This window comes from Rhyacophila brunnea, unplaced genomic scaffold (assembly GCF_057557595.1).
Source record: "Rhyacophila brunnea isolate RB1 unplaced genomic scaffold, BYU_Rbru_1.0 scaffold_22, whole genome shotgun sequence".
Taxonomy (NCBI): domain Eukaryota; kingdom Metazoa; phylum Arthropoda; class Insecta; order Trichoptera; family Rhyacophilidae; genus Rhyacophila; species Rhyacophila brunnea.
Genome location: NW_028232882.1, coordinates 31,030,734 through 31,054,852, shown reverse-complemented (window position 1 = coordinate 31,054,852; position 24,119 = coordinate 31,030,734). Strand labels below are relative to the sequence as shown.

Here is a 24,119-nt window from a genome sequence, read left to right as displayed (position 1 = left end):
ACGGCCCAATGAGGTTGGACGGTCTTTAATACAGGGCCATATTATATTTCCGATACAACATTTCACGGTGAAGTGTGATACGGCGAACATGCATACGTAGAAGTTTCCGGATACGAATATTACATAACTGATCTAGGTTACTATTGTCCGGTGGCTCGACTCTGCAGAACTATGAATGAACTTCTTATATTGCATATTATCATTTCTTCATTTATACACTTTGGAGGCGCTTTTAGCAGTGGACTGGTATTTGAAGGTGATGGTTGGTGGATTACGGATCTAGGGGGGGTGGTTTAACGTGGATACCAGATACTGACCTTTTAATGTTGAGATGGCAGGCGCGCGCTGGAGCCGGTTCGGTGTTCACGCACTCACGTACTGAGTAACGGACGGTTTGGAATGTCACTTTCACGGTTTCACTTTTGGTTTTAGGATGAATGGTGATGAAAAGTTCAGGATGGATGATAGACGCAACGTTCACTCAAACCGTATCTAAGCTATACCAACCCCGTACACGACCGCTTTCTTGATGACACTCGAGCTATCTCAATGTTATTCGCAATCACGGTCGTCTCATGACCCGTAATTGCTGGTTGCCTGGTCTTGTGACAATAATAAATAAGGATGTGAGGTAGGTGGGGAAATAAGGAATGACGTCCACCATATTTGGCTAAACGAATACTCTTTTCTATTTTCCAGTATATTTTATTTTTTATTCTCTACTGTATATCTGTTTTTTTCATGTAATCATTTTAAAATAGCTCTCTCTCTGGAGCACTTCAAATTGTAGTTATAACCGTTATAACGTATGTCTTTTCATGCCACGTTGCGCTAGTCAAATTTTTTTCATTTCTCCCACATTAAAAATCCATGTTTCACATGCATACGTAAGCAAAAATTGGTTGAACACGGTACACTTAATAGCGCCTGTACACGTGCATGGAATTACTGGTAGCAATAGTGCGTATTTTAAACAATCGTCACAATAACCGTTTACACGTAAAAGTGCTGACTGTTTCTCCAATCTCATTCTTCAAGAGTAAGCGAGACGCGATGTTGTCGCTTTATGGTACTATTTGACAGATAGTAAAAATCGGTTAACCTCAAAATGAATATAGTTCGTTTTTTACCGGCAGGTTAGCCATTATCGTTCTACTGCGCAAGCGCAGATCGACACAAACCCTAATGTCACATGAAAATTCAGAAACTTTTTTGATTCACGCATGCAAGCTTGCAACTGCAGGATAATACATGTTTAAACATACATTTTCTTGTTATGGCCGGCGATAATACTTACTGTCAACAGTAAATCCATGCATATGTAAACGGGGTATTAGACACAATGAAAAGTCACTTTAAAAGATACCATTCAGATGCCTAAATTCGCTCCATGCCAGTTTGATTCTGCTAGGAATCGCATCATAAATTTTCATAAATCACATCTCAATATCGCATCAGATTACCTCAGAACTCCTATTGAAATCTTTTCATTACGATATGACATCAGTCAAAAATGGTGGATATAAATAGAAAACAAATATAATTTGGCATTATGTATCGAGATACGAACGAAGTCCTTATTATCCGCCTCATTTAATCTCATGGCTCGGTTGACTTAGACTTTTTTGAATCATAATATCGGTATAATAACGAAAATATAGATACCTTATATAAATATAGGTACTAAATGTACAGGGAAAAGAAACCAATTTTATAATAATAAATAATATCAACATGTTTGACTGCCCTCGCAGTGCAATACGTTAGGCACCGGCTTCTCATACCAAGGGTCCGGGGTTTGATTCTACATAAGTTATTTTTTTTTTTAAATTATAACATTGATATTACAATCAAAGTAGAGATACCAGGGTACTCAGAAATAATGAGAACTGAAATACATAACGGGTAAGGCGATAGCAGGTAACCAACTAGAGTAAGGAAGAATCTGAGTTAAACTTACACACGTGTCAAGAATACGTTTTACGTCGAATACTGAAAACTGCTCTCGGTTTATGCATTTAGGCTCATTTAATGTTGGGTGTATTACACACACTATTGCTCGTGCATAATGCGTGCTAAATATAACGGATAATAAGGTTTCAAAATTATATAAATATATTATCTACAACGTTTAAGGTATGTCCAGGATCATGCTTTGAAAATAGAAAAAAAGCTCCATTTTGACCCACGCTGAGCACGTCCGCCCTTGAGAAATAAATAACCGGAAGGATGTATTTCATCTGCGTCTTTCATCCAATGGAAGATTGCCAGTAAGCAAAGCCTTAGCAGGATAAGGATAAGAACGTTCTGGCAGAGCAGTGCCTATATACAATATATTATTTAAAGTTGCGACAGACAAGAAAAAAAATGCCAAAATTATCGCTGACACGATATCTAATAATGGATATGGCACAGAAAGAAGTACAGCTCCACTGAACTGTTCCGGATAGCAGAATACAAAGATAAGATCGCTTTGATGGTGTCCGATCTCCGCTAGGGGATGGCACAATAAGAAGAAGACAGAAAGAATAAAATGTTTTCAAGCATGTGTGCTTTCGTCATGTTAAAAAAATATACTTATATGATTATCAAATTGAGATGCATGTCATGGTGCATGTCACCTACTGTCACGGGCTCCCGCTACGGGAAAAAGTGTGTAATGTCGTTGTTCTTGGTGTTTAAAATGTTATCAGACTGATGCTCCCATCGCGTAGCACATTTTGAACCTTTAAACGAACATTGTCAGTTGGCAAAATCTGCCGTAATCACTAAAACAACAATGAGGTCACATCACGTTGAACTGCACTGCCGATATCGACACCTTCATGACGTTTTGAACGTTTTTATCATATTCCACATACCTACACTTTTCTAATGTTATGTCAAAATCACGATTTTTGTGTTTAGCGGTTGGCGCTATATATTTTCGATAAAAATGTTGTCTATTATCTATGGTCTGCAGGTTGGGTTTTGTTCAAAATATTATCTATGGATGTCATGCCGCAAGTATTTTAACGTACGCACACGTAGAAACTGTTAAAATTAATTGAAATTAGCATGAATAATTAATAATAATTCAAATTACTAATACATTATAGTAGGCACTCTTCTTCAGCGCCATTCTTCAGTGAATTTACGGAGATGGTGCAGGTTCAAAATACTCTGCAAAATGACGAAACCATAGACTAAATTTTCGCCGCGAGAGCATGACAGTAGGCAACATGCACCATGACATGCACCTAAATTTAGCTCGCGCTTTACTCTTGTGTATATTGTGACGTGACAAACGTTAGGTGCCCAAAAAATTTGTGCAGAGAATATTAGAGGTGCAACCTGCCAAAACCTTGGGTAACGAGAACTAACTTGAAATTGCATGATTACCATTCTGATTTAATCGACTATGGTTGATGACAGTATACCAGTCACTCACCATAAGAGGGCTAAAAGCATTACGTCTTTAAACTACTTACAAAGGTTTTTTTTTTTTTTTTTTTTTTTTTTTCGACCATGTCCGATCCTAATAGGATCATATGGGCCTCCACAGAGTAGAGGTTTGTATTAACAGATTTTGTTTTTTACGAGAAATGGATGTCAGCCACTTGCTCAACCTATTAGGTCCATACCCTGACTCACACACAAATTGAAAAACAATATGTGTACTTGCCAGACCCAGGATTCGAACCTGAGACCCACGGCGTGATAGTCCAACGCTTATGCCGCGCGGCCACCGTGGGTCACTATTCAATGAAATCTCTTTCTATATTATATACCAACTGCATTATAATACCCTGTTTACACGTGTATGGATATACTGCTGACAGTACGTACTATCGCTGCCATAACAAAAAAAGCATGTGTAAACACGTATTATCATGCAAATTGCAAGATTGCACGCATGAATCAAAAAAGCTCAGAAGCTTCTGAATTTTCACGCGACAATCAGACCGTGCAATATCTGCGCATGCGCAGTAGAACAATAGTAGGGAACCTGCCGGTGAAAAAACGAACTACACCGCGCAGAGATTCATTTTGAGGTTAACCGTAAGTACCATATAATATCACGTCTTGCTTACTCTTGAAGAATGAGATTGGCGAGACGGCCAGCAGATTTACGTGTAAACAGTTATTATCGTGATAGTTTAAAATACACAATATTGGTGCAAGTAAATCCATGCACGTGTACTCAGGCGCTATAAGTTTAATTGGCTAAATAATTAATTAAAAAATTAGCAATGGAGACTATAATATTGAGAGGTCGATGGGTTTTTCCAATGTACACTCAATCACAATCATTGTAAGTCAAGAAAAAAAATACCATTCTTATCTAAAGATAATTATTGACTCACCGTGTGGGCAATATAAGTATCGCATGAATAATATGTATAAGTGGTGAATACAAAGATTTTTTGTAAGTGAATCTCTTGTTTTCAATTTTAAATTGAAATTTGAACACATTTTCAATTTGAACACATTGAAATTTCAGCTTTTCAGTGTGTATTACTTACTATAAGATATCTTGACTTATTGGCTTATCTTAAAACTACCCCATTGACGATATTGTATTCAACCCTAAAGCCATCTTTCTCATTTCCATTAACTCAATAATCTGATGGCTTCCATAAAGATAAAAAAGGACCCTAAAATAATAATAAAAAAATAAACAACCAAGGCTCTAAAGGAATATGCTTTGAAAGGAAAATGATGCCAACATTTTATAATTGAATACTTTCAAAATATTTATTTGATAATTACGTATTATTGCATAACGCCTAATTTTAAAAAGGTTGCTAACTGCTTCGAGATACGACCAAGGAAGGTAATAGGAAATACGAACGACAGCATTGGTAGAGAGACTGCTTTTCCGTGAGGGGGCTCTGCCGTAAGTATATGTAGGGGGTGGCTTATTTGAACCCAGTGTGGAGGCTTTAAGATGTATTTTAAAGGGGTATTCAATGTGATAATAATTCAATTCAATTCAATTTTATTATAACATATTGTGGACATGACAAATTATAAGTTTAAGACATTCACAACATGACAAAACATTGTTATAAAGAAGAAAAAAAACAAAAGTAATAAAAGGAATAAAAATGAAAATATAAAAAGAGAACATAATACAAATATACAAAAGCAGTGAAAATACAATTATAGATAAATATAAGTTCAAAGAAGTACACCGAGTTTGCTAAGGAGAGCCTACTTTAAGAATTTATAAAACAGCGTCCTTCTAAACTCACCTCACGCAAGTGGAATATATCAACACCCGAAGCAATTTGGTCGAACATAGTTATCGCCTTTCCAATCGGTACCAGTTGCAGGTTGGTTCTGCACCTTGGGAGAATAAACAACTAATGCTCTCTATTTATAAGATAGTTTTTTTGTTTCTATTTATTATCATTTAATAGTTTATGTATAACATTTTAACTACCCTCTATCAAAAATATTGATTGTCAGATACGAGGTGTCACTGTTAGACCATCGATAGTACATGGATAATTGGAGATTGCGCCAAAATTTGACCGCGACTCTTCAATTGACATCGCCATACTCCCTCTACGTAAAACTGTGAGTAGATTTAAGGCTAGCAGCCATAATGCAGATGGAATGAAGCCTGGAAACCGATATTACGCCCTGACATGGCCGACTGGCATATTAAAAATATTTTTAACACCGTGCGCCCATTTTTTTAGGCCGTCTTTTTTTATTTGCCGGGTTTTAACGGGTTATACGTAAATATACGTCACGGCTTAAGGAGGTGAGATTGGGTAATTATTTTTTATGCTTTTTTCTCTTTTCGTTAATGTCTTTCGGGGGCGAAATGTTGGATCCAGTGTTACAAATTATCGAAGAAATTGTAAACTTTGTCGCAGATATAGTTTATTTTTATGCGTTGTCAGCGTACCTACATTACGTATTGTGACATTGGGACTTTAATATAGTACGTTAGGGAGAATGGCAGAAAACTAGTCATGATTTCGTTTCGAAGAGGTAGGTAATTGATAATAAGTACTTCATTTTCGGTTGGATCCAACTAGGGATTGCAATACCGGTATTTCAAAACCGGTAATCCAGTTTTTATTAATACCGAAATACCGGTTTTAAAAATCCAAAATACCGGAATCTTCGGTATAAAGAAAGCACACTCGCTTATGTTTTTGAAAATGAATTATAAGTTATGTCCTGCTAAAATGCAAATATATTGAGTGAATCCAACAGAGGTGAAAAAATTATAAAACAAATTTCATCAAATATATGTATATATATAAGTGATTGTTGCGATGAATTATCATAATATTATTTAGAAAAAGAAAACATCCGTGACAAAAATGTTAAATTATTCTATACTTATTGTTGACTGTACAAGCGTTGAATTTAAGAAGCTTTTCCTTCAGCCTGACTTATTTGCACTTGATGAACTTTTGAAGGCTTTAGTTAAAATTGTCAATATATTCAAATTATTTATAAAAAATCACTAGTTCTACCATTATGATCAATAATACATATTTTTAAATGTCAACATAATAAATGTAGGTATGTAGATTTTTGCTATGAAATAATATTTTTAATATTTTAATAGCTATATTTATTGATAAGCACCTACTTCTGTTTTTTTTAATGTTTAAGAAATACCGGTAATAATACCTGTATTCAATAAAAAATAGCGAAAAACCGGTATTGACATTTTCATTCGGTATTTCAATCCCTAGATCCAACCAAACACGTTTATTTTTATACTAATTTACACATTCAATAAAGTACATTTATATGGTAGTATTTATTATATTAAAACTCCCACCCAACTCCATTCTAAATTTATATACCTCCTGGTTAAATCTAATTAACACAAACACACCGTCCAAAACAAACCCGCCTCGCACCGCACTAGGTCTTAATCGAGCGTATCACGAGGCACTACGTTTGATGTGAATCATATGTATAGTTGTTTACGCCTGGTAATGTCTCAGGAGCAGATACCCAAGACTGAGGTTGCCACACTCTAAATGAGCTCTGACTGAGTTTTCTGATTTACGGAGGGAAAAGGCATAGGGAACTAACACAAAAGAAAATGAATTTACATATATTATATACCTAACAAAAAACGAAGCTAATCATACGGATAGCAAAATTTATGTGAAGAGATCTTCTCGCCCGCAGTAAGATGCCGAAATTTTTTTAAATGCAAGATAATTGGCCCTTTTGGCGACCAAGTCCGGCGGCCCGATGGGCACAACAGCTGGTTGGACCGACTGAGCATCTCTTCCCTCTCGATGGATGGAGGATGTGGTTTGCATCTTGTTTTTCTCCGCCTTAAATCTAATCGAATTGCCATTCCATTCAATTAAATTACAATCAAAATATAAACTCTAATAGCGTGATCCGCGCACAAGTGAATTGTAACAACTAAATAACTAAACAGTATATTATGCGTCCGTCCTACCCACACACATCCAAATTACAGTCCATTAAAATATCATCAGGTAGTTAGGTACTTGTAAATACGATTACGAAATTGATTTTACTAATTGAAAGGTGCTGGAGGTTACAATACGCTCTCTATCCCCAGAACAAGCTTAGCGAATTATATATATATATATATTTTTGAGTCGTATGGACAGCTGACTCCCTTTTCGCCGGGTAGAAAAGGGTGAAAGCGATGCGTTAGCCAATGCTCTACTGCGCTTTTTCATTGTCCTTTTCACTGAAGTGCGAGGCGCATTAAATAGTGCAAATTTAAAACAACAATCAAACTGGCTTTTCTATAGTCAATTATTCACGATCATTACAATACATCGTCTTACCGATGTATTATTACGATGGCAAAAGTACGTATTACAAATAATAATACTATCTTGGCACCTCTTTTTATTACAACGTTTTTCTTAGCTCGTATTCTTATTTGTCCGGTGGTTCTTTGTCCGGTACAAATCTTGCAATCGATTTTTAACTAACTTCCCGACTAACTAGATATTTGAAACTTTTAGAAAATATCAGAACACGATGCCAATGCATTTTATTAATACTTTTAGCCATCTTTAAGTAGAATTGAATTCATTTTCAGTTAATTCTGTCTTGTATGAAAATTTATTTCGACACCATTATTGGTTGCTAGGGGAGCAACTAAATTATTAATATATACGTGCGTTACTATGAAAATCAATATGATATGTCAAGTACATTTTTTATGATCGTTTAAGCTAGTCAAGTCAAGTTTATATGGTTCAACAGAATTTAAAAACGTTGTATATAAAAAGTTCTTTTTATCTCTATTGAAAGTTTTTTTATCAGTTTCGTAATTCATCCATATAAAAGCTCTGTCTACCATAGACGAAAGTTTTTCGTCAAGTTATTTGTATACAATTTATTTCGTATTCCTTCATATTATATTTAAATTTATATAATGTTACATCAAGCCATCTCACACTTAAATATAATATTGTGAACACAATAAAAACATGAAAAATCACTCAAATTTCAATTCAAATGTTATTTTTCGAATAAGGAATTATATTTTTTTCTAGACATTTTTTAATATAGTCAGTTTATATACGTTTGTGAAATTATTTTACGTACCTAGTATATTTTTCAATGTTAATTTACTCAGGTAGCGAACGACAGAAAAATCACTAATACATAATTACAAGATAAAAAGAACTTTTCATATACAACGTTTTTAAATTAAATTTTATGTTGAATCATTTTATAAACTTGACTTGACTAGCTTAAACGATCAAAAAAATTGTACTTGATAGAAATAATACTGAAACGTTATTTTGACATAGTAACGCACGTATGTATTAATAATTTAGTTGCTAGGACCCCAGACCCCTAGCCAACCAATAAAAGTGGATAGGATTACGGATTTCTTACGAAATATCTTTTCATACAAAACAGAATTAACTGAAAATGAATTCAATTCTACTTAAAGATTGCTAAAAGTATTAAAAGAATGCATTGGCATCGTGTTCTGATATATTCTAAAAGTTTAAAATGTCTAGCTAGTCGGGAATTTAGTTAAAAATCGATTGCAAGATTTGTACTCGATAAACAACCACCGGATAAACAAGAATACGGCCTAATAAAAACGTTGTAAAATACTGTGATTTGTTTTTTAAATTAATAATTTTATTTAGAGTATGTACTAAAATAAGGATAAGTAAAAAAGATATATCTTTACTGGCACCAACACTGAGTAAATAAAGCTAACTCGTTAATAACTGTTTATACGTAATAGTGCTGACTGTTCAATCTCTTAAGCAAAGACAAGACGCGTTGTTGTCATTGTATGGTGCTATTTGATGAATTGTGAAATTTGGTAAACGTAAAAATGCTCTGCACAGTGTATTCCGTATTTTTTCCGGCAGATTAGCACAATTTCCTCCCTTCGCGGAAAAATCAGAAACCGCTGAGCTTTTTTGATTCATGCATGCATGCAATCTCATAACTTGCATGATAATACGTGTTTAAATGTGCATTTTACAACGTTTTTATTAGCTCGTATTCTTGTTTGTCCGGTGGTTGTTTGTCCAGTACAAATCTTGCAATCGATTTTTAACCAACTTCCCGACTAGCTAGACATTTGAAACTGTTAGAATATATCAGAACACGATGCCAATGCATTCTTTTAATACATTTAGCCATCTTTAAGCAGAATTGAATTCATTTTCAGTTAATTCCGGTTTGTATGGAAAATTATGCCAGAAAAATCCGTAAAAAGTAAAATACTATTATTGGTTGCTAAGGGGGTGGTCCTAGCAACTAAATTATTAATATATACGTGCGTTACTATGGGAATCAAAATGACATTTCAGTATTGTATATTTGTTTGTTTGTTTTTTATTTACTTCATATCAAATACAAGTTTGAGCATATTGAGCATAATAATTCAACAGAAAATTTAAAAACGTATATTCAAAGTTCTTTTTAACTTGTAATTATTCTTGTTATGGCAGCGATAATACGTACTGTGAGCAGTAAATCCAAACACGTGTAAACAGACTATTAAGTATATATGTATGTGAAGATACGCTTTATACATATACGTTATAAATACGCCTTCGTGATATATGAGAAGTCATACAATATTGTCTCATTTATTCAGTTTCAAACGTTATAGATAATCGATAAGTTTAGTGGTGTTTTCGTTTATTCGATGATGGTATAATAGCCGGTAGTTACGTGACGTATTTTTTCAATACGTCCAGATGATTGCATGTGATCATGGCAAAATTAAAATCACTGTCATTTGAATGTACATAATATAAAATCGTACGAAGCTAACACAGACTAAATGGGAATAGACTTACCCTACTGGAAAAATAAGGGATAAAGATAAACACGTGTACAGAACATGTTATTTTCAATAGTTACGTCTGAATCATAATCATGGGCCCCCACTAGGGGGGGGGGGTGACAGGGCTCTAGCTTAGGGGGCCGGCGTGGCAGATCGACCAGCCTATGTGAAATAAACACCACATCACAATATTGCACTAATTGTAAAAAAATGTCGTTGTGCGATGCAATCTTTGACTATTGTCGATATTCGACAAGTCCATAATTTTATTGTGCATAAGCGTAACAACATAAAAGTGGGTGTATTAAAAATACAAATAATCGCTAAAAAATACCTTTAATTTGACCTCGAACACCATTTGGAATATTTGCAACTGTAGATCGTCACACTGCCTTTAACCTTAGCGCTAGGTAGGGGGACCCTCGAAAGATCCTAACCTGGGGGCCCGCTTTGGGGTGTGGGGGGCATGATCATAATAATATGCATTTAACTTTGTCACGTAAATTTAACGCGCTTTTAATATTTGGTGACAGTCGGAGCGTCTTTTTTACTTGACCGTCATAAAGTACCTACTCTGCTTCAAAACATTTATGTATGGTGATGGCTTTTTCATATACCTATGTTCTATGATCACACCATTAATATCAGTCACTTCCCGTGGGGGTAGGAAGATTGAGCGTCGCTTGGAAGCGGCAGTTACTCGAAGGGCAGCAAATTGAAGAAAATCATCTGGAATATATAGAAATAGCTACCTAAACTTAGTAATAATGAAAATATCTTTCCAATAAAAAATTCAGCTCATTGGTTTTGTCGGGTTTGCGATATCTAGTTTACTTCCGTTGCCCTTCGACGTCTTTATTAGTCTGATATTTTGTTAGTAATGTATCCATACAACACATTTCTTAGATATTGGATGAATGGAAGGATGATAAAAGTAATGTATAAAAAAATGAGGCGGCATTTCGGCGTTGCTTAGAGGTGGCGTTTTATCTAGGGACGTCACTGATTAATGTATAAATATTTTTACCAAGCGCTCTAAATTTACTTGTTAATGTGATGACTGCATTGACAATATTCTTGCCAAGCACCAATGGATCTTCACTGCTTTCATCTGTTTACGGAATTTAAATACTCTGGCTATATGGAATATATGCAAGAAAACTATTAATAACCTAGGCCAGGGGTCGGCAAACCGCGGCTCGCGAGTCACATGCGGCTCTTTGCCAAATTCACAATTTTTATTGTTTGTTATTATTTATTAACTACACATATTATATAATGACATTATCACGAGCCTTATTTTTCCTCCGTGATCGTCGATGCCAAAAGGTATGATTGTTGTTGTTTTAAATATGCCCATAGCAAAAGTCGACAAATTAAATTTTTCTCCATTTGATATTGGCACGAGCACTTTTGAAATACAATTTTATTGGTGGATTTAACAAGCCAAGCGTTATCCAAATGTAGAAAAAGTGGAACTCGAAATTTGTAGGTCTTGCCACCAAGATTGAGGATTTGGAGAGAGAAAAATGTAATTGAATTTCACAACACAAGATGGAGCGCTACACAAGGTAGACATTACGATTTTTAATACATGGAATAGCTTTCCGAACTCATATTCGAGTCTACATAATATGTATGTGAACAATCATTTTCAAATATGAACAATATAAATAGCATTTAGAGAAGCCAAATAATCGATGAGAATTTGGAGTCGTGTCTGAAATTAAAAACTACAAGTTACATACCAAACATACAGAAACTCTCAAAAGAAATGCAAGGAAGGCCATCATTGTTCACAGTAGTTTTAAGGAATGCGTGAAAATTATGTGTACCTAATTCATATTCTGTAAAAATTATATTTATAGTTTCAACAATAAAAAACATATAAATTTCGTTAGTTTTATTCGGCAAATCTTCTTCACTTAATACTTTAAATAAACAATTATAACATATGTAATTAATTCACTTACATATATCATATTTATAAAAATATATGTAGGGCTCTGGATTTTTTTTTTAACCGTTCTGCTACTCATATTTGGCTCTTTTGGTCCAAGAGTCTGCCGACCCCTGACCTAGGTGAACCGATTGAAATAATACTACAAATAATATTAGTGTCGTTCTAGTCTTCTTTCCAAATTGAGTTACCTACTATTGGCAATTGCATTTTAAATTTCGGTAGGTATTAATTACTTTAATAATTACTAGCTGACGTCACGGATCACTCCAAGATTTTTTGTTGTAACTTACTTGAGCTTGTTAATAATTTAAAAAAACATTTTTTTTATTCAACGAATAATTCACAGGATTTAAGAATGTAACATTCTCAAATTATGTATGTTCAATAAAAATAATGATACATTCTTAAATCTTGCATAAAAAATAGTTAATTAAAATGTGTACCTACTCATAATATATCCAATCTCTTTAAGAAAAAAATAGATTTATAAAAAACAACATATATGTTAATAGTTTACCTTTCACCGGGTCTCTGATACAACGCTGTCTTATAGTGTTATATTATTTGACAGGAATTTACATATTGTATTTTTCGATTTAATGAGGTGGTTTCTAGTGAGTTGTTCCTCAAAGGCGACTAAATACGGCTGATTGCATGCACCCGTATTTTTAGACATCCACTTTGTATTTGTTTCCGGGTTAAAAGCGACGTTTTCCACAAATGCACATAGACCCATGTTAACTCACATGTCGGCATATTTAGTCAGAAAGCAACCAACACACAACAGCATATTATGTAAATTTACTCTTTAAAATCATGCGCATAATATTTTCAATAAGTAAATAAATAAAAATTCCATAACATTATTTGAACCAGCGCATCTATTAAATACACAAGGCTGCTATCAGCCGTCATATCGTCTGACCTATCAAGAAGTGTTATATTTTAACAGCACCTCTATTGGCTGTGTTAGCTTTTAGAGCATGATAGACAGTTTTGACAGTTTAGAGGGCTAAATTATTGTAACAATTATAATACCTCAATACATAAATTTGATAAACTACCCTCGATAGCCGCCGATAGCAGGCTTGTGTATAGAATAGATGCGCTGAGCTGTTTTTAAAGGTTCGGTTCCAGTAGGAAAATCGAACGAGTTTCAGTTCCGGTTCGTTAGAAAACCAATATATTTTTTATGGTTATTAACCTTATAATATAATATAAAACCCAAAAAAGGTGCCTTCAATACAAACACAAAATATTCTTACTGAGTAGCGAATATAGAAACCATAATTTTAAATACTTTCGTAATGTATAATTTGTATACAAAATATTATAACGTTTCTTTTAAGAGCCGTCCACATAAGACGTCACACGATTTTACCTATTTTTTAACCCCCCACCCACCATTGTCACATAACTTTTTACCCCCTATATATATATTTCGTCATATTTTTGACACCTCCCCCCCCTAAACGTTAAACGTTTGTTCTTAAATCTTAGATCCCCAATATTGTATTTACAGATCCTTTTATATTTTTTGTTTACTTTGTGATGTCGCATCTTCTTTGACCCCCCTTCTTAACAAATCATCACATTGTATCAGACTCCTCCTTCTCCCTTAAAGCGTGATGTTATATATGAATGGCCCCAAACTGATTTCAACATGATAGAACATTAAAATATCACAAATTAAAATATTACAAAATCACGAATTAAAAACAATCGAACAAACGAAACCTCGACATTTTTAGAAGGTGTCTGTCAGGTTCAGAGTTTTTAAGCTTTGGAATGAAAAGTTCCGATTCCAAACCAACTCTGGTTTGAACCTTGCAACATAATGAAATGCACGTTGTTTTTTTTAATGTGTTTATATGTCACAAACGGATCTAACGGGTGAAGTGAATGGATAGTATCAAATAATACGACTTTTGTTGAAAGGTTTCAATAATAGCAAATATTGTATTTTCCATTGTCGCATCGTACCTCTCATTTTAAGTATTTTTATCAAATTGAAATACTAGAAAATTAGTCTCAGAGCCCAAGTGTATATTGTTATATTATAGTATACTATACTACAATATGTAAAGAGTGTGAATTGTTTTAAGATTCTTTTAATAAAAATAAATAAATAAAATTTCGAATTCCGTAATGTTTTCACAATAATATGCTGTGGGAATTCGTAAAACTGTGGGTTAGTGATTTTTTTGTTATGTGTTCATGTTTCCTCAGTTTTTTGATAAACTTTTTCCTTTTGCCTCTGAATATCTCCCATCTATACGAATACTTGCCGGGAATACATAGCTGTAGTACGCTTTACGAGTCCAGTTATTTTACTATTACATAATATTATATTATTTACCAGAATAAATTAATTGCAATTTAATTTTCAAGCATTTATCCGATTTTATCATATAAATACACAATTGTTTAATTTAAAGCAATGCTTAGACAAAACGCCTGCTTCCAAAACCTTCGCCGGTTCGCATTAAAACGCATCCGCCTGCAACGTGTCGATTTGACGTCATCGTTATTCACAAAACATACGTTGCCAAATGAAACTCTGCAGATTTGTCGAATGCGACTGTTTAGTTTGAAAAAAACATCTGCTGTTGCAATCGACAAGTTGCACGCATCTCGTGCTGAGAGTCAAAGACGCCGGGGTGCATACAAACGCATACGAATTGGTCATTCATATACCGGTTCGCTGATCGCCGCATCAAAATATCTACAAGTTCCGTAGGTTACGTGCGAATGTCGCTTGGTAGATCTGCACGGTCGTCATATGCAACACCGGATCGACGTTCTTGGAAGGTTTGATTTATGGCTGTGCGGCAGACGAGGCGAATTTAGATGTGTGAGCCACCTTAGATCGTGGATTTGAATCCAGCGCCAGACTCAAATCAGAACTGTTGGCGCTACCCTATTTAAAAAAATATATGTTCTGTTCCAGTAGAAAAATCGAAAGAGGGTTGGTTCCAGTTCTTAGAAAATCCAATATACTCAACTTATATTATGGACAACACATTATTCACAATTGCTGTTTCAATAGTTTGAATAAAATTGAAGTTGCATTTTTAATACTGCTTGTTTTGTGTGTTCAATACAATTATTGACCTGCAATATATTTAATTGAGATTATTTATTTTATGTATTATAAACTAAAGGTTTATAACACATATCAGATTATTAAATTGAATTCTGATAGGCTATAACCAAATACACTACATTTTGACGCAGGATACTGTATGCGTGTGTCCTACGAAAATGAACCACACATTATAGACGTGCAATAGTGTGTGTGGCAACCTTCAAATACACCAATATTTAATGAGTGTTAGTACGTAAACCGAGAGCAGTTATATATTATGCGTCGGAAAATCGGTTATATAACGCATAGATCCACTTATGTACAAAACAATGACTATGTATACGACCCTTAGTGTTAAAAAAGTCTAGAATAATGTATCTATCATAAAGAACGCATACCTACGCATTAAATTGTCAACCATATTTCTTTTGTGGATACAATAACATGGCCGTATCCTATCTTTTTCAACATTAGGCATTCTTTCAACAAAAATAACCTAGCACGCGGAAATATGTTACGTAAATAAAAGAATAAAATAAAAAAAAGACAAATTCATCACACATTTTTTTCGCGCGCCACTGGCGACGTATAATTTTCAAAAGAAATTGCGCGGGAAACTCAACTGGAAATATGTTTAAAAAAAGAATTTCAAAAACGAAATAAAAATAAACACACGGAATATCTTCGATATGAAAGTACGTATTTATTATACATTCAAACAAAATAAATATTGTCACAAATTACTGTACGAATAAAGGTTAAATTGAATGAAAACAATTCTTCAAAACAATTTCTTTAAATAGGAACCAAAACGCCGGAATATTAGTAGCAATAAAACAATCACGTAAACACCCAGTTTGTGATGAAATCACATAGATTTGCCAGTCGCCACTGACCAAGACTTAAAAGTAAATTTTGATTTATGACTATATGACGGTCATGGCATAAAACGCAATAAATACCAAGTCTGCTGACTATTTTCAGATATTAATAATATTTAACATGCGTTTCTGACGGACCTGGGTCTGACAAGTACACATATTGTTTTTCAATTTGTGTATGAGTCAGAGTATGGACCTAATAGGTTGAGCAAGTGGCTGACATCCATTTCTCGTAAAAACAAAACCTGTCAATACAAACATCCACTCCGTGGAGGCCCATATTATCCTATTAGGATCGGACATGGTCGAAAGAAAGAAGAATATTCGTTTACAGATGTAAATTTTGAAAATAACTTTATATCATTTTTTTATTCTTGCCTCTTTTAAAATAAGTTGTTTCAAAGCTAGACACCATTCACATTAACAAATGAATTACTTTATTCACAGAAATATAGGTAAATACTTTTCAAGTAACTATTCATAGTTTTTTTCATTGGGTGACTGGTACTGGAAATAAAATATTCACCTGTTGTCCGTGCGTATACTGGACAGCTGTGACGAGGCATGATGCAGCAGACCTCGACGCGGCGCGCGCTCCTTGGAGAGCCGCCGGAGGGTACTGGGCCTGAGACTGGAGAGCACCCAGTTGGAGTGCCGCTGCTTCGAGTGAGGATCCCGCTCCTGATGACATGCTGGGAGCTGAAAATTAAATGAAAAAAATCTTTAAGCAATCGAAATATATTAATACTATCGACCGAAGGTACTTGATGGAATTTGAATTTAAATTCTAACAAACACTATCTACACATTATAGTCTTAGTTCAATGAACGCAAATACGTGTGACTGACAAAGTTTAGTATGCACTATTTATGTCGGATCACAACAGCCTACCTCCACCCTTCACCACTGGTGGCAGACCATGTCTGATGTATTAAACATTAAATAATATGACGAGGCTCCGATGGCTTGTTCGTGGTCAATTTGAACTACGAAAATAAGAATGCTTTCTTTTAAAAATCATATTAAATCAACTGAATAAATTTACACATATGACCCAATTATCGTGTACATCAATCTGCATTAAACGTTTGCTGTGTAAAAACATGTTTACAAACAATGCGATTATTTGTGTTGTAATATGATATTAATTAATATTAATAAATACATTTTCTAAATACACCTATATTATATTCTGCTGTTAAACTTTTCAAAAACATTGTTTCTATATTATAATAGTTCAGTAACATTAAATTGCTTTTTAGTTTTTGCTACATACAAAAAAACTCACGATTTATTGTGGAAAGCAAACATATAGGAAAAAACTAACACAGCCAAAGTTTCTTTTAACAAAAGCCATTCACATATACGTATTTTATTTTCCTTTAATCTGAGCATTCCCCTGTTCTGAATTTCCGCATTGTACTGTCAAATAATATAATATAACTTCATATATATATATATATATATAAATATAAATAGGTACCAACATAATATATGTTTTTTTTCTTCGTGCAAAATGCTTCGGCGGGCTTTTATAAAACATCGCGTCATTTACAATATATGAAAATGTGATTTGAATGGCGGGGGTTTCCCGCTCAATTCGGTGTTGCCAGATTTTTATTTTTGAATAATAATATAATAGAAGCAATGATAAGCAACTATCGGCACATAGAACATAGTAGTTAATACCCGTTTGCCTGTGTTTAATTTATTTCTATGAATTTTATACTATTGATTTGAACACTATTTTATTTGCACGGTGAAGAATTTCAGCGTTTCTGTATATTATTGTTAATTTTACATCCATACATTGATAACTGGTTGGGCCAGTAATTAATAAGCGAATACGGATGATGAGAGACGGTGTTACAAAGAACATTCAGTTACATCTCGATAGCGGGCGTTAGCGGGCTTTTAATAGCTTTCCGTCGCTTAAGTGATTGACTCAAAAGATACAGACTCATTCAGAATCTATCATCATGATTCATACACCCTCACATATAATCCATAAAACTGTGTCACAAAGTGCGTGAGTGTACGAACCGGGTGACCCAAAACAACAATACCACGCAAATGAAAGATGAAACCAGACCACAGAGCCATCATACATCATCACAAAGGTCAGTGTCTGGCATTCTGTTCCATCGCCCCCACCCCTAGATCCGACCTCCTCATCTTCTCTCAAAATAATTACAGTCCACTTAAAAATCTCAACCAATAACACAGAACAGATTAATAAATAAAATTCAGATAGGCTATAAATACGCTACGTTTTGAAGCAGGGTTTTGAATGTGTGAGTGTCTCACGAAAATGAAACGCACATTATATACGTGCAATAGTGGGTGTTGCACCCTTCAAATACAACGATATTGAATGGGCGTCGGTGCATAAGCCGAGAAAAGTTGTCAAAACGAAGGACAAGCTTAGAATGACGTATTTTTGACACGTGTTTAAGTTTATTACATATTCTTCCCCACTCAAGATCGGGTGCCTGTTACTCCACAGCCGTTATGTATGTCAATTCCCATTTATTCTGTGTTCCCTGATTATTACATTAAAATATTATAGGACATAATTTAGAGATATACATATAGGTTACATCATAATATTTTCTAATCTAGTTCCTAGTTTTTATTTCCTGGGAGTGGTCCCTGATCCCTGACCCATTTTCGTAAATAGTACCTAATATAGTGGATAACATGTTAAATTGGTATTGTGTCAATAAAAAAACTAAACGTTAGGCCCCTTTTGGACGGGACACCGGTGTCCAGCCACCGAAGAATCCAGCCACTCTACACTGCAGTGACTATGGCAGCCACTGAATTTATATCGCAGCATCGCAACTAAACCGCCACAAGTCCAAAATTATGTAATTTGAGTTAATTATTACGTAAACCCGCTTCACTGCGGAAAATTAAATTACTTTTTAATTACCACATTTAAATAACATGCTAATTATATCTAATGGCTACCTAATGAGGATAAAACAGCTGTGCCGTCAGCGCTGTAAGGATTAATAGTCTATCATTCATAGTAGAGGAAAGGTGTTCAAAACCCATGGCATGAAAGGCATGTTCAAACACGCGCGTTACTCCCTACTTCATTTATCGTTTGTCAATTTATGACTACGGCCGTATGTTGTAGCTTAACCACTGGGAAATGCCAATAGAAATGGCTTATTTCAAAAAAATACTACCTTCTTCTTAGGTCAATATTTATTATAAAGCAATCATTATTCGTAGGATGTTTATCACATTTGAATGGTCAAAGACATAGCTTAAAATTAGTACCTTTAGAATTATTTTCAAATGTGGTAATCGTGCCCATTTTTGAATAATAAAATGCCTAATTCTTGTCAAATTTGGGATCAAAAAGATTATAAAATATTATATTTTTTTATCGTAAATATGTCACTATATAATGTTAACATTAATTTTACTAATGGTTTTGTAAATGCGTTTAAACATTAATAAATCTAAAAAATCTTAACACCACTGCACATGAATGTACTGAAAAATGACTATATTCTAAAACATTAGATCGAGAGGTTTAAAAGAATACTATTTTATGTATTAAAAATACTTTATGCAGTCATCAAATGTTTAAAATAAATATAAATGATAATAAGGCTTCAAAATTATATAAACAGATTATCTACAACGTTTAAGGAATGTCCAGGATCACGCTTTGAAAATACCATAAAAGCTCCATTTTGACCTACGCGGAGCACGTTTATAGTAGATATAGTTATAGACGTTTACAGAGCTCAGTATTCGTACACATACGCCAACTTTGGTTTTCTTTAACCGATTCTTCGGAAAAAAATTGTTTTCAAATACTTAGATAGCCTTCTTTTATTCCTCCGTTATGCTTCAGATTTCACACCCATACAGAGCGATTGGTGTATTAAAGTAAAATAGTGTTTATTACCACGTTTTTATTAGCTCGTATTCTTGTTTGTCCAGTACAGATTTTTTCTTGTGCAGTACAAATTTTTTCTTGTTTGTCCAAGATTGTATTGGACGATTGAAGATTTTTAACTAACTTCCCGACTAGCTAGACATTTGAAACTTTTAGGATATATCAGAACACGACGACAATGCGTTATTTTATTACTTTTAGCCATCTTTAAGCAGAATTGAATTCATTTTCAGTTAATTCTGTTTTGTAAGGAAAGTTATTATTGTTGGTTGCTAAGGGGGTCATAGCAACTAAATTATTAATACATACTATGGAAATCAATATGAAATGTCAAAATGACATTTCTGTATTCTATAATATTTATTTAGTATTTCTATCAAGTACAATAAAAAGTATTTATTAATACATAGAATTGTCAAGTTTATATGATTCGACAATAAATTTTAAAACGTGGTATATAAAAAGTTAGTTTTATCTTGTAATTATTTATATATAAAGGTACTACTTCACTGGAGTAGAATGGGAACTTAGGCATAAAATTGTCGCCACTTTTTCTATCTCTTTAAATCATACAAAATGTATGCGCTGAGAACAAACAACTGAACACCTATAACCACTTCTTTACTGGAATCCGCATTCCGTTGAATTAATATTTAACTAGGACGCCGTGTTGTTTTTTATATATTTTTTTCGTACATACTTATTCTAGTTTACACTCTCTTATTTTTTGTGTTTTTTTTTTGTTTCTTGAAAAATGATATTTCGCTTTTTTACAAAAGCTTTTATTTTCCTTGTTTTATAGTTTTTATTTTCTGTTTCAGTAGATACGCATTGTTCGTGAAAGAATTTATTAAAATAAATTCTCAAAAAAAAAAAATCTGAATATGATATTACAAGGACTTAATAATAAGTTTTCTTTAGCATGAGAGAATTTATTTATTAAATCCATAGGTATTTAGCATATATATGGGTTTGGGTCGAAATCCCGAAGGTCGGAATCCCGAAACCCGAAGTCACGAAAGTTTAAATCCTGAAAGCCGAAATCCCGAATACCTAAATCCCGAATGCTGAAATTCCGAATGACCGAAATCCCGAATGGCCGGAATCCCGATGGCTGAAATCCCGAAAAATAAAAAAATACAAACAGTAATAATTCTCAACAACTACCAACTCGATAGCAAAATATACTACTTTTTATAAAAGAAAATGCAATAAAAAAATTATATAATAAATGGAAAATATATAGAATATTTTTCGGGATTTCGGTCTTCGGGATTCCGGCACATTCGGGGTTTCGGCCATTCGGGATTTCAGCATTTGGGATTTCGGCTTTCAGGATTTCGGCCATTCGGGATTTCAGCCTTCGGGATTCCGTCCGGCACCCCATATCGATATACCAAAGCTAGAATGAGAAGTATCAGAAGATAGTGTTTTGAGATGTTTAGCTTAGATAATTATTAGATTCTAATTGATTTAAGTTTCGTACTATAATATTTATACCTCTCGCAATTAAATGAATGACACACTTTAATATGTAGGTTTTGGTGTTACTATAAAACATAGCAATAATAATATTGTTCCTCAATAGACTAGTAGTGTTTGTTTTCTATAAGAATTACGATAATGTCTATGTTAATAATTATAATAATTATGAACTGCATTAATATAAATAAGAAAAACAATCCATGAATCTACACTCCACTCATCGAGTCCGTCACGGGACGTGCTAGTATCACAAGCTCCTCACTCGACATAGTATATCCGTTATTCCACTCGAATCAATTCTCTCAGTGCATTCCTACATTTAGTAATTTAAAAAATATATTTCCACCTTCAACTCCGTTCTGGAATTTTTTTTTGGTAAATGTAGAGTTGTCACTTCATATATTCGCACTCCGTAATATATTTTATTAAATATATTACCTATTTATTTATTACCTACAACATATATTAATACAAGTGAATATCATTTGATCTACTTTAATGCGAGGTAATCAGTCAAAGAGGCGTATCATTGCAAAAAAAAAGTGCAAAGTTATTAAGCGTATACTCTATGAATAAGTAAATAGTCATATATTATAATTCGTTGGCAACAGATATTGGCATTTTTTTCCTTTCGAATTTGGACAACTAGCATTCAGAGAATCAGTAGGCAAAGCATGTATCCATGTTTAATAATTTAGCCGTCAGGGTTTAAGTAACCATCATCTGAAGGCCCCAACGAGGCGCAATAATCTGTGGGGCCCAGAGGGGTGAAGCCTCCCCCGCGAGGCACAAAGCGCCGTGTTTTTTACCATGTTTGATTCTAAAAAGATTATATTGGCCGCAACTGAGTTAACAGATTTTTTTACGAGAAATGGGTGTTAGACACTTGCTCAACCTATTAAGTCCATACTCTGACTCCAAACACAATTGAAAAACAACATGTAAATTGTGCCAGATCCACGACATTATAAGACAATGCAGTAATCGCTTCGCTATCGTGAGCATCCATACCTGCACATTAAATTGGCATTTTAGTACGGTGAAGAAAACACGTACAATTTTACTTGTGTACTGTGCATTTGCCATATTGTTTGAAGACATCAACAGGAAAAAACCGAGTCACAAAAAATGCCTCCTAGTAACCAAGACCATAGACAATATGAAAAAATACGGATACTGAGAATGTGGCACCGAGGAAACCGCGAAACATGTGATAGTCAGTCAGTTCGTTCCAGCTAGTGGCACCATCGCTTACGATTACAGTGGCCAAGGCATGAGAAGATTCCAAGCGCATCAGACACAACTAGGGATTTCAATACCGTTAATTCAAAACCGGTATTCCAGTGTTTATCAATACCGAAATACCGGTTTTAAAAATCCAAAATACCGGAATTTTCGGTATTAAGAAGCACACTCGTTTACGTTTTTGAAAATGAATTATAAGTTATTTGCTGTTAAAATGCAAATATATTGAGTGAATCCAACCAGAGGTGATAAAATAATAATAAAAATTTTATCAAATATAATATTTATATAACTAATTGTCGCGATGAATTATCATAATATTATTTCGAAATAGAAAACAACCGTGACAAAAATGTTCAATAATTATTCTATATGTATTGAATTTAAGAGGATTTTCCTGCAGTTGGACTTATTTGCACTTGATGAACTTTTGAGGGCTTTAGCTAAAATTATTAAGATATTCAAATTATTTGTAAAAAATCACTAGTTCTACAATTATGATCAATACATATTTTTAAATATCAACATAATAAATGTAGGTATGTAGGTTTTTGCTATAAAATAATATTTTTAAAAGATTTTAATACCTATATTTATTGATTAGCACCTACTTCTTTTTTTTAATGTTTAAAAAATACCGGTATTCAATAAGAAATACCGAAAAACCGGTATTGATATTTTCATTCGGTATTGCAATCCCTAGACACAACAGCAGAAAAATTCGATAATAGTATCTACGTACTTTTATATTTTATTTGTTTGTCTCTAACGAAATGTTAACAAAACCTTCTTTAAAAAATTACAAATTTAACTGATTTTGTTAATGCAAGACGAATCAATTCTGCTTTAAGCTATAATAATTATATATCCAAACAATAACATCTTAGTTTTTATGATGCGAAAAGAAAAATAAGTTGATACACGTACAATCATAAAAATGTTTGTAGTACTTTTAAGAAATGAGACTTGCATCTGGCGAATAATAATTACACAGAGTGCTCTTTTCGCGTTATTATATTCCTACTTGTAGTCTGTACTGAGAATGCTTTTAATATTTCTCCGTATAGAGTTAAATACTAAGTTATTATGTTACAGTGTATAAAATTTGTACTGTCATACGTATTATCAATAACTTCCACAAATTATGCTCTTATAAAAAGTATATCATAATCATCACCCCCACTAGGGGGGCGGCTGACACGGCTCTAACCTGGGGGCCTGACGTGGTGGGATAACCAGATAA

At 33.8% G+C, this 24,119-nt stretch overlaps 1 protein-coding gene across 2 annotated transcripts in view; it reads right to left on the bottom strand.

The window, feature by feature from the left end:
* LOC147070345 (uncharacterized) overlaps window positions 1–24,119 on the bottom strand; it is a 262,340-nt gene that overhangs the window by 85,741 nt on the left and 152,480 nt on the right. For both annotated transcript variants that reach the window (XM_085949681.1, XM_085949680.1), the window contains exon 4: window positions 16,750–16,922. In XM_085949681.1, coding sequence (XP_085805807.1) covers window positions 16,750–16,922 — 173 coding nt within the window. The remainder of the gene's footprint in view (window positions 1–16,749; window positions 16,923–24,119) is intronic.